The 12,170-nt window shown below is 42.7% G+C and overlaps 1 protein-coding gene across 6 annotated transcripts in view; it reads right to left on the bottom strand.

Moving 5' to 3' along the window:
- Nucleotides 1-4,709, bottom strand: part of GRAMD1B (GRAM domain containing 1B) — a 242,464-nt gene extending 237,755 nt beyond the window's left edge. For all 6 annotated transcript variants that reach the window (XM_044669656.1, XM_044669654.1, XM_044669653.1 and 3 more), the window contains exon 1: nt 4,243-4,709. In XM_044669656.1, the coding sequence (XP_044525591.1) occupies nt 4,243-4,619 (377 nt within the window). In that variant the 5' untranslated portion in view covers nt 4,620-4,709. The remainder of the gene's footprint in view (nt 1-4,242) is intronic.
- Between the last annotated feature and the right edge of the window lie 7,461 nt (nt 4,710-12,170).

Raw genomic sequence — 12,170 nt, 5'->3', positions numbered from 1 at the left:
TTAATTTTTCTTATTGCTTTTCCTTTTATTTTTTTAATAAAATAATTGACTCTTTTCCCTATTTCTCATTTCTTGTACTTAAAGTACATATAATTACTATTGATCTTTTTTATTTTGCAGTGATATAAGTTTAATATATATTTGCTGTAATATTAATGCTTATTCACAAGGCTTTAAACTTTGGGAACCTGCCATTTATTGTTAAATATTATGGGACTGTGATTAATGTTTCTGTCTGATTCCAGGAGAAGGGAACTCAAGAGCCACTAAACAGCGCTAAGATGGCACAAGGTCATGGAGACTGACCAATCCCAATGGGATTGATGAGAAATTGCACAAGTGCCAAGGGGTACAAGGTCAAAAAGATCATACCAATCCAGGTGGGATTGAGGAACTTCCATGCCAATACTAAAGGACTTGAACTTAGTGTAAGATTCAAAGTTGCAATGCTTAACATATGTTAAGATGTAGGACCCTTCGTACTACACTGCCAGTCAAGTACAGAAGGTTGGCCATCATCCTGGATCACCCTATCCCTGAGAGTGAAGGTAAATCAGACTAGGGAATGACACTTCCTTTACACATAAATCTGGTTCTCTTTTCTCTCTTATAGAATGGCAACTTCCTGTAGTCTTGGCTGCCAATGGGTAAGTGCAATATTACTGCATTTTGTCCTATGACTAGTGGGATGGAAATTACCTTAACTGGACCCTAATACAAGGGCCTTTTATGAATTTATTTTTGTTTTTTTCGGAAATTTTTATATACATAGATTTTGATATGTTGATTCTGATTTTAATTTTTTCTTTCTCCCAATGTTTCATTTTTCTTCTATTTGTTTTTCTTTTTATGTTTTTTTTAATTGACTCATATACCCCCATAACTCAACCATGTATCCTGAGCTGATCTGGGTGGTTTCTTTTTTTAACACCCTCTTCAGGGGGGATTGTATTTTTATAAAATCCAAGAATCAAATTTCTGTTTGAGAAAAATTTTCAGGGGAAGAAGCTTGCTAACTCCTTAATCCAGAGAATGAACTGTTTGCAGAAAGATGCCTGAAGAATCTACATTGCATCAAGAGATCCGGAATGAACTTTGGGATACAATTGATTGAACTGAAGGGGGTTGAACAGTTAGTTTAAATGTACATTTTTATGGCAATAGGGGATTGCTCTCAATTGGCTTTTTGTCAATTCGCCTAGCAAAACATTGGTTTTGCTTTCTCTCTTCCATTACCCTCTTATCTCTAACTATTGTAGTTAGTAGACCTTTGTGGGTATAAGATAATTATGTAAAATGATCACTTGGGGTGACTAGGCACCCAAGGATCATCAGGGGGGATTGTGTAAATGGAATTAGCTCACCTCATTCACTCTTTAGACTTTAGCCACCAGAAATAATGTCACCCCACCCAACTTAGAATTAAGTGGGGAAGGGGGAGGGGTCTGTGATCCACACGTGATAGTAAGTGATAAGTCAAAAACAAGTGACTGCCCCCTGGGCAGTCCAAAACAGTGTTGAGGTTGCCATTTGTCCACATGAAACTGGAGGTGGACACAGGAAGTGATGAAAGCTGCTATCTTTTAAATATGATGGTAACTTCCTGTGCAGGGCTTTTGGCACTTTGAACTTGGTGTTGAATGAGCTCAGGTGAGACCTCAGACTGCTTTCCTTTGAATTAACCTCCATGTCCCCTCTGCTGGGGCTTCTGAAACCTCCCTGGTCTGGGCCTCTGATCCAGGCCAGAGTTTCTCTCTCTCATTTTCCCTACCTTCAATCTTCCTAAGTGTAAATAAACCACCATAAAAGTCATCCTGACTTGAGTCTCTTTTACTTCGAAATTGAGCTATTCGATTTCTGGCGACCAAAACTTAAATATCTAGTCCAACCATAATAATTCCCATTTTCCTCTCTTACAAGGCACATATTATCTCACTTGATATTTGATTCGAGAGAGGAGCATGAAGCAATGATATATGAGAACTTTTAATAAGCAACACCTATGTTTAAATCACACTTCAGACACTAGCTAAATACTGTGGACAAATCACATCACCTTTAGGAGCCTCATCTGTAACACAAGGGATCTAGTTCTTATCTCAATTCATTTGCCCCTTTTGAGAAGAAATGTCCCTACCAAAAAAAAAAATGAAATATTCTCAGGGTGTATAAGAAAAAACTGGGTCCAGCTTTCTCAGGGGTAGCTCCTACTAAAATTTTAAACTTTCATATTACAGAGAGCAGCTAGGTAGTGAAATGGATTTGGATAGAGCATGAGCCTGGAGTCAGGAATACCCCAAGTCCAAGTACCTTTAGACACTTGCTAGCTGTATGACTTTAGGCAAGTCTCTTAACTCTGTTTGCCTCAGTTTCCTCATCTGTAAAATGAGCTAGAGAAGAAAATGGCAAACCACTCTAGTAAGTACTTTTGCCACAAAAACCTCAAATGGGGTCACAAAGAGTTGGAAATGACTGAACATTTTACAGATGAGGAAACAGAGGCATGGAAAGGTTAAGTCATTTTCTCTAGGTAATAAGTGGCTGGGGCAGGATTTGAACTTAGGTCTTCCTGACTCCAAGGCCAGTGTTCTATCAACTATTCTCCTCAGTATCACACAACATACCCTTCCTATTCCCATGTCCACACCACTGATCTATGCCTACACCACCATGAATTTTCTCTTTATCCAAAACCAACTCCTCTTTTAGGGACCAACTCTAGACCTACCATAAGGTATTCCCCTACTTTTCTAGCTCACATCCTTTAGTTCTCGATTACTCACTAATCACTTCACACGTGTCTTTTCTCCCCATCTAGATTGCATTCTCCTAAAGGGCAAAAATTTGGTCTTGTGTTTCTTTAGGGTATCCAACAACATATAACTCAGTATTGGGAACATGGGAGGTACCAAATCAATACTTCCTGAATGGAGGGGAACCAAATTAAGAGGTGCTGGAGGGTTGTCAATTGATACTGTTAATTCAATTGCATCATATACAAATGCACAGCCTAAGTTCCAAGGCCAGAAGAGAGAAGTATCTTTGTGTGGCCCATGTGAACAGACTATAATACCAAATGAGACGCCATACTCCTCTCCCCAGTCAATGAGAACACAGCCTTAAATAGCAATCCCTGAAACTCTGGCCTCAGCCTTGGTTTGCAGCATCACTACCTCCCACACTCCTTTTACCTCTGACTCTAGACCCAGGGAAAACAAAAACAAAAATAAAAAACCAAAACCTTCCCTAGGAGGCAGATATAATAGATACGGGTCAAAGCAATGGTTAGATATAACAAAAAGGGGACAGGAGCTAAATAAACCTCCACATTGTGGCAGAATCTAGGGTATGTTAACATCTAAAGGCTCTACAGTAATGTGCACTTAGTTATCAAGGCCCAGTCTGTGGGAGCCCTCAGCTACACTATTTGGGGTATATTGCAGTGAGAAATGAGCAATCTCCTAGGATGAGCAACACACCCAGAATGGAGAGACCTGGATCTTTGTCTCAGCTCTGCCTTTTGCTAGTTGTGAGACTTTGGATAAGTCATTTCCCTATACCTGAGGCCTCAGCTTCCTCATCGATAAAGGAAGGGTCTGGGCTAGATGACTTCCAGAGTGTCTTCAGCCCTAAATCCTTTGACCATCTCTGAAACACACAGGCTGTTGCTCATGCCTTGGATACTCTCTCTCCAGAACCCGGTCTCTTTTCAAAGCTCCCATCAAGTGCTACTTCCTCTAAAAAGCCTTTTGCTGATGCCTCCAATGTTTGAGATGCCTGTTCATTATCATTGTGAATTTATCTTGTATATATCTTGTGTTACTTGTCCATAAACACAATTTGTCTCTAAAATATGCTCTTTGGGAGCAGGGGCTGAATTCCTTTCTGTATTTATCTCCCCAGTGGCTGGCACATTCGAGGTGCTTAACAAACGTTTGTTGATTGACAGTTGTGTTTTATCATATCATATATTAATCTGGGGGCCAAAAGTTCACTCTGTGTGTGTGGATGTAATCTCTTTTTTAAGCTGAATGCGGGGCTCATCCCTTGCCTTTAGAGGAGGAAATAGGAAATAGGTGCATGGTGGGGTTGATGGAGAGGAAAGAGGAGGCTAAGTTTGGTCTAGTCATGAACTTGGAAAAGCGTAGGTGACTGGTGAGCAGAATGTTCCCACTCGGATTCGGGCCCTCAGCGAGGGGTTGGGGGCCAGGAGGGAGGGATCTGATGGCTCGTGGGACGTACCTGCTCTCACTGCACTGTTTGCGCTCCCTCACCCGAAGCCACTTTCGGAGGAGGAAGCGTTTGCGGCGGGGTGAGGCGCTGGGTGTGGAGCAGTTGGACCAGGGAGTGTCCTCATCGCTGGATGGTGTTATCTCGATGGACGGCAACTGTAAGAACTCCTTACCGGGGGTCAAAGAGCTGGATAAATCCGGGGCCAAGCCCCCCTCCAAACTTTGCTCCTGCACGTTCTTCATCCTGCGCATCTTAAATCTCCGCCTACGAAGTGTTGGCGTGGACGAGCTGGACCAGACCGGGCTGGCCTCCGGGGCTCCCTGGGGCTCCCCTGGCACCTGCAGGGCGGGTAGCTGGAGGTTCTCCATGATATTGGCAGCTGGCATTGGGTTCCCGTACTCCACTCTCTCCACTCGTAGAAACCTGTCTCTGTCTCTGTCTCTGTCTCTGTCTCTGTCTCCCTGTCCCTGTCTGTCAGTCTGTCTATTTGTCTCTCTCTCTCTCTCTCTCTCTCTCTCTCTCTTTTACTTCCTACTGCCCCCACCCCCTTGCTTGCCTGCCCACTAACACACTTCCCCCCACGTTAGGAAACACGTTCGCATGCCACAAGGAGTTGGGCAAGTTCTTTATAACGTGCGGGACAGTGGAGGCAGCCGGCGAGCTGTCCAGATGGAGTCGACAACTTTCTCTCCAAGCCGGGGCTCCCCCGAACTTGCTGCCCTCCGCGGGAGAGATGCCAATGGCCGGGGGCCGAGGCGGGCGAGAGGCCAGGCTGCCAACCCCCTCCCCCCCCACTGGGCTTCCCTCTTGGGGCTCCCCTCTGGCGCGCTTGGCTCCCTTGTTTTTCTTCCGCTGGTTCTCCCTGGTCTGCTTGCGTCTTCGCCTTAGCTGGGACTCGGTGACACACTCCCCCCGGGGCCGCGAAGCAAACTCTCAGCTGTTTGTGTTCTGGAGACCGGGTTGGGGAACCGGCTTGGAGCTGCAAGGAGGGCAGAGAGAGAAAGAGGAAGAGGAGGAAAAGACAGAGAAGAAGGAGGGAGAGAGAGAAAAGGAAGCGATAACAACTGGATAAAAAAGGAGGAGGAGCGGGGGGTGGGGAGGGGGCGGGGGGAAGTTGACATTTCTATGGGAGATAGGGCATTCACAGCAGCAACCGCGAGTGTAACTGTACACGGGATCCCTTAGGGACAGAGCCTGCCCCAGTGTAAAAGCTGCTCCAATCAGCCTAATGAAATAGGATAAGAAACCTAACTTTCTCCAAAAGGCGATTGGCCAGGCAGTTCTCTTTGTCCCCGTCTCTCCTACTTGAGGGGGAAAGGGGGAGGAAAGGTTTTGGAAAGGGGGGGAGAGCAGAGAGAGGGAGGGGGAGAGGTGAACTTTCAAAGCTCAGCCCTTGCTCGCCTTGGACCCTGCACCCCTTTTCTCTTCCCAAAGGCACAAGGTGGAGGGTAGACAGGGACTTAAAAAGAGGGGCAAGGAAAGGGGAGTTGAGAGTTTTCCAGCTGGGTGTCTCTTCCTCCTTCAGATTTGAGAATTCTCCCAAGGTTGTAACAGGGTTGGGAGAAAAATGGGAAGAGGGTGGTAAAGTTAGCAGGAGCTGCTTCCAAAAAAAGTGACAGCCTGAAAACAGAGAGTCCTCAGTTGGAGCTTCCAGAAACACCACATACCAAAGAAAAGACATATGCAAGACTGACTGTAGACACACAGAACATACAGGACAAGAGGAAAAATGGGACTGAACCCTGAGACTTGTCTGAGCCTTGCTCCATCATGTTCCAGACCTAGGCAAGGGTTAAAATGACTAGCGTCCCTTGTAAAGAACCAAATACCCAGCCAATGCACCCTCCCTTTCAGCTCTGGGAATGGCTTCATCTTTAGCATAACCAAGAATATGAGTTTGAGTCACCAAAGGGCCCAGATCTTCCCCAGGCAGAAGTGCTAGGGAAATTAGCAAATTCAAGTCTCAGGAAGGGCCTAGGGCACACTATCCTAAAGACACTGGTCCTGGAGCCCAGGCCTTGAGAATGACCTGACATGGAATCCTTAGGACCTTTTCCATCTAATCTTTTCCCCCAGCCCACAGGACTAGACTCATGTTCAAAAGAACAACCAAGGTGACAAGCAGTTGGGGGATTGGGTTAAAGCAAGGGGAAACCAGGAGAGCTCAGTAGAAAAAAAAAAAAAGTAGATCAGGAGAAAAGGGTCAAAGAGAGAGAAATACACAGTCCAAAGACTGATTTCAATCATTCTCCCCAGGACTCTTCACCTTAATTTCCATCTCATGCTATGAGACTGTGCCCTAGGTCATCTTTGAGAATAAACTCCAAATGAAGACTTCAAACAACCTCACGAATAATGTAAAACCCCTTACCATGCCATGTAGAGATTCACTATAATAAACCACTCCAAGGAATAGCTCTGTGGATAAGTAGTAAATCTACAGCCACAGCTCTATCCCTGATATCCATGAGTCTGAGGGGGATTGAGAGATGTACAGAGTTAAATACATTCTTGAAGTCTTTGAAGCAGAGTGAATGAAGTTCATACCGCCCTAAGTTACAGATACTGGCAACATGGAAAACTATTACAAACCCAGACCCGAATTGGTCTTCCTGAACCTTCAGCCCTGAATCATCTCTCTGATTCTTCTCCAGCTGGACCTGTCGATTCCAACATCGGTGGCACTTGGGTATCACTCAGTTTTAATTCCCGGATATGGCAGAGCAAACAGAAACTGCTTCGTGTCAAATGTCAGACCCAGAAAGGAAGGAGCAGGGTATCAGTATCCTTGAGATGTTTCTGGCATCTGGGATTGATGAAGAGGCTGAATTTTGACTCTAAACTCCTGGAGCTGGATGGAGCTGGGCCAAATCCCTGGAGGTCTGCTGGTTGCTAATGTATATAGCTCATCCTGAGATTTTCTCCAAGATGCTTGGAAGGTTGCTTAGGGGGAAGAAGGCTCAAGGGAAGGCAAGTCCCTTGTAAAATGTTTCTTAGAGGCACCAAATTTAAACTTTTACCTCCTGGGAATAAGAAAAAAATCCTTCTTCCTACATGCTTCCCAGTTCATATTTTTATCCACAATAGATTCTGGACCAAAGATCTTATCTAATTTGGTGAAAATCAAACCTTTATTAAGATCCAGAAATTTAATAAGTCATAATAAAATCTAATTTACATGCCCTTCCCTCCCTTCCTCCAGAGGTGACATCCTAGGGGCATGGAATATTTCATGCAGTTTCAGATAGTGTTGGTAGGTTTTGCTGAATTGTATTTTTTCCCCTCTTAAAAAAAATCTTTGTTACAAGGGATGTTTCACTGGGGAGGAGAGGTAGAAATCATATATTCAGAAGTTAAGGTGATATAACCACAGTAGATACCAATTTGCAAACTTTCAAACATTATTTAAATGGCAGCTATTATTTTTCAAAAACAAAACAAAACAAAACAACTAATTTAAGCACTGAACAAATCAATAGGTATGCCAATCATTTCAATACTACTAGGATTAGGAACCAAGATAAATTGGAGAACAGCCTTACTTGTTTGGGGACAGACACTTAGAGGAACTCAAAGCATGAAAAACTGACCTTTTTTTTTTTTTTTAATCACATCCCAAACAGGAGAGCTTCAAAGAACCCATTCTTTTCCCTAGCAATTTCTTCTCTTCCCTTCCATGAAAACTGGTTCAGGAATACTTATCTTATTTGCAATTCCTGTTCTTATTTACTTTCTTAATGCATGGCAACCAAAGGCAAGTGTAAAGAGCACCAATTCTGCAATCAGAAGGCCTGGGTTCAATTTTTTTTTAAAACCCTTACCTTCTGTCTTAAAATTGATACTAAATATCAGTTCTAAGGCAGAAAAGCAGTAAGGACTAAGCAACTGGTATTAAGGGATTTGCCCAGGATCATACAGTTATGAAGTATCTGAGGCCAGATTTGAATGGAGGTCCTCCCAACTCCAGGCCTTCCACTCTATCCTCTGTGCTGCCTGACATGCCCCTCTGAATTCAATTATGACTGCCACTAAATCACCCTGTAACCTTGTACAAATCATTTTATCTCTCTAGTTGTCAGTTTCTGAGCTGCAAAATGAGGGAATTGAATTAACTCTGAATTAACTCATGTCTGACATCTCCCTCCAGCTCTGACGTTCTAAGAGTCTATATTCCATCAGCAGAAAGTCTAGCACATAAGGTGAACATTCACGCAATAAGCTGTCCTTCACACATAAGACAATGATCCCATTAATTTACTAACAGTGAGGATGGATTTTCATGGCCACTTCTACATTTCCTTGTCTAGTGTGTAGTCATGGAACAAGGGAAGGCTAACTTACCATGTATATGGCTCAAACCCATAACCTTGGCCTCCTTAGCAACATGGTGTTCTAACCAAATAAAATTGCAAAATTATTTGTCTCTAGGTATTTTCTTGATCATTTCCATCATCAGAAATTTTCCATCTCACTACCAGGTCCTTGAGAGTCAGCTATTCAATCAAAAATCTCCTTATTGTCCAATCCAAAGATTCTTCCCCAGTACTTATCCTTTTTGACCTTTGAATAGTAACATAAGACATCACTGACCATGCTCTTCTGCCCTCCCTCAGTTTCTAAGGCATGACACTTTCATGATTCTTGTCCTGCTATTTCTCTGGTCATTCTTTCTCTTTTATTGGTTCCTTTTCCTCCTTCTACTTCCTTCATGAAATTTGACACAGAACTGAAACAATTCAGTTTAAATGTTCACCCAAGTTCAGCTCTTTTCTCTGCTTTCTCTCCTCCTTTTCCTTTGACTCTCTCATCCCAAGGCTTCAATTAGCATTCATTGCTGACTCTCAAATCACTATTTACAGTCCCTGCACCTCTCCACTGAACTTTAGACTCGCATCTTCAAATGTTAGCAGGCCATCTCTGTTTGGATGTCTCCATGGAACTTCAAATATAATGTGTTTAAAGCCAAACACATGGGAAGTCCCCATTTGTAAAATAAGGATAATTAACATATGCACTGCCTGCCTTATCGGGTTTTTTAAAAAAAATCCTTACCTTCTAGCTAAAAATCAATACTAAGTACTGGTTCCAAGACAGAAGAACAGTAAGGGCCAGGCAACGGGGGTTAAGTGGCTTGCCCAGAGGCACACAGCTAGGAAGTGTCTGAGGTCAGATTTGAAATCAGGACCGCCCGTCTCTAGCCTTGGTTCTCTATACACCAAACTCCCTAGCTGCCCCCTCAGAAGGTTTTAAGGAAAGCACTTGATGCATCCAAAAAGATTATATAAGTAAATCAAAGAACAAACATTTATCAGATATCTAACACATGTCAGGAACTGTGTTCAATTCTGGGTACAGACAAAAAGGTAACAGTCCCTGCCCTCATGCCCCTATCAATGAAGACAACATGGTTTGTATATATATATACATATATATATATAATTTATTCATTTATTTATTATTATATATAAAGCATATATGTTTTACATATATATCTATGTATTCTGGCATGTATGAAATCAATCTAAGGCAATCTTTGAGGAGGAGCGTCAAAGAGCACTAGATGCTGAGCCCCTTATAAAAGGGTACTTGAGTTGGGCCTGAAGGAACCAAGGAATTTTAAGAGGGAAAGCTAAAGGAATTCTCTAGACATGGGAGACATTCTGTGCAAAGACATGGTGATGGGATGAAGTGTTATGTGTAAGGAACAATAGCTAGGCTAGTTGACTAGCCTGTAGAGTATGTGAAGAGGAAGAACGTCTAATGACATTGGGAAGATAGGTTGGAGCCTAGGAAGGAAGGATTTAAGTGTTTGCTATGTGCCGGGCACTGTTCTAAGTAACAGATATCTCAAAGGATCCTCGTCACAACCCTGGAAGGTAGATATCACATGAGTAGGGAGAAAGAGATAGAATGGAGAGAATTTGTGGTTGGGAAACCCATTGGATATGAAGGGTGAGAGTTAGTGAAAAGGTCATAAACCTGCGTAACCAGAAAGCTAATTGGAGAATTAGATAAGAGTGCTGGGCCCAGAGGCAGGAAGACTATCTGCCTGAGTTCAAATCTGGCCTTAGACACTAATTAGCTCTGTGACCCTGGACAAGTCACTTAACCCTTCAGTGTCCTTACCTGTAAAATGAGCTGGAGATGGAAATGGTAAACCACTCCAGTATCTCTACCCAAGAAAATCCCAAATGGGGTCTTGAAGAGTTAGACACCACTGAATAAACAATAATGACAACAACTGGAAAGATGGCAATGCCCTCTTCACAGAGAGAAAGAAATTGGAAAAAGAGGAAGGTTTGAGGGGGAAAAGTAATGACTTTTGTTTGGGACACATTAGGTCTGAGATACCTAAAAAATATCCAATTCAAAATAGGAACTATGATTTAGTTTTTCACAATTCTGTTATATAGGTAGCATAAATACCATAGTTCCCATTTTGCAGATGAGAAAACAGAGGCACAAAGAGGTGACAAAGCTAGTAAAGTTTAGAACCAGGAGTTGAGCAAGGTCAACTGGTTCCATTCTTTCTACTCTACCATGTTTAACATTTATTCTTCTTTTCCATTTTATCATTTCTACATTTTACCATTTCTACTCTCTTATACCAGTTCCCTCCTTTGTTGTTGTTGCTGTTCAGTCATGTCTGACTTTTAGTGAATCCATTAGGAGTTTTCTTTTCTTTTCTTTTCTTTTTTAACTTTTACCTTCCATCTTAAAATCAATACTGTGTATTGGATCCAAGGCAGAAGCCCAGCAAGGGCTAGGCAATGGGGGTCAGACACAACTGAACAACAACAGAGCAGGGTGGGATCTCTCTTGGAGAGTTGTCTCTAAGGTTACAAGCACTCAAAGTCAAGGGACTTTTTGGGGAGTCAGGAAGACTCACCTTCCTGAATTCAAATCTGACTTCAGACACTTACTAGCTGTATGACCCTAGGTGAGTTCTATCTATTGTACTATCCAGCTGTCTCTAAGGAAGTTTGTATTTGCTTCTAGAGACAATAGGGAGTCATTAGAGTTTATTGAAGAGATGAGTGGCTGGTCAGGTCTGCCCATGAAGGAAATTACTTTGGTTGTGGTATGGAAGACAGATTGGGGAGGGAAACGACTTGAAGCTATTGCAATAGCCAAAGTTAGAGGTAATTAGGGCCTGAACTAGTTTCATGAGTGGACACTAGCTTCCCAAACTCTGGTCCTCCATTCAAAAGTCCACTCTTGCTATTCCCAATGAAATCCCTCAAATTCCCCTTTCAAGATGGAAAACCCTGATACAGATACAGATACAGAACCAGGGCTTAGGGCTGAGGGATCTCTCTGCCAGTCAGGAGAAATAGTCTGCATACATAGCACATCTAGTATCACAGATGTGTCCTTCAGGAAAATTACCCCAGGGTTGGGCAGGAGTAGGGTTATAGATTTTGCTTTTGGGGGAAAGTGATGCCATTTTGATGTTTGTTTATCATTTTTTACTCATATTGTACTCTCTAAGACCACTTTTGGGTTTTCTTGGCAAAGATACTGGAGTGGTTTGCCATTTCCTTCTCCAGCTCATTTTACAGGTAAGGACCTGAGGCAAAGGGGGTTAAGTGAATTATCCCACACAGCTAGCAAATGGCTGAGGCCAGAGTTGAACTAAGGAAGATGAGTCTTTCTGATTTCGGATCTGGCACTCTATCCGCTATACCACCTAACTTGTCCCAGGGTGTTAGAAATATTTCTAATTACATATTTCTGATCATGTCACTCCTTTGCTCAAAAATCATCTCTGCCTATTGAACAAAGTCCGAATTCCTTAGCATGGAATTCAAGTAATTTGGAGCATTAACAAGAATCCAGATCTAGCTATTTCTAGCCTCGTGTTCTTTCTACAGCAGGGGGTCCTGAATCCAGTGAAAATTCTATCCAAATTGCCTTCTAGCTTTTTCTTCTCATGT

Source organism: Gracilinanus agilis, chromosome 3 (assembly GCF_016433145.1).
Source record: "Gracilinanus agilis isolate LMUSP501 chromosome 3, AgileGrace, whole genome shotgun sequence".
NCBI classification, from domain to species: Eukaryota; Metazoa; Chordata; class Mammalia; order Didelphimorphia; family Didelphidae; genus Gracilinanus; species Gracilinanus agilis.
Note: the sequence above shows the minus strand (reverse complement) of the source record. Positions and strands in the feature narration are given on the sequence as shown.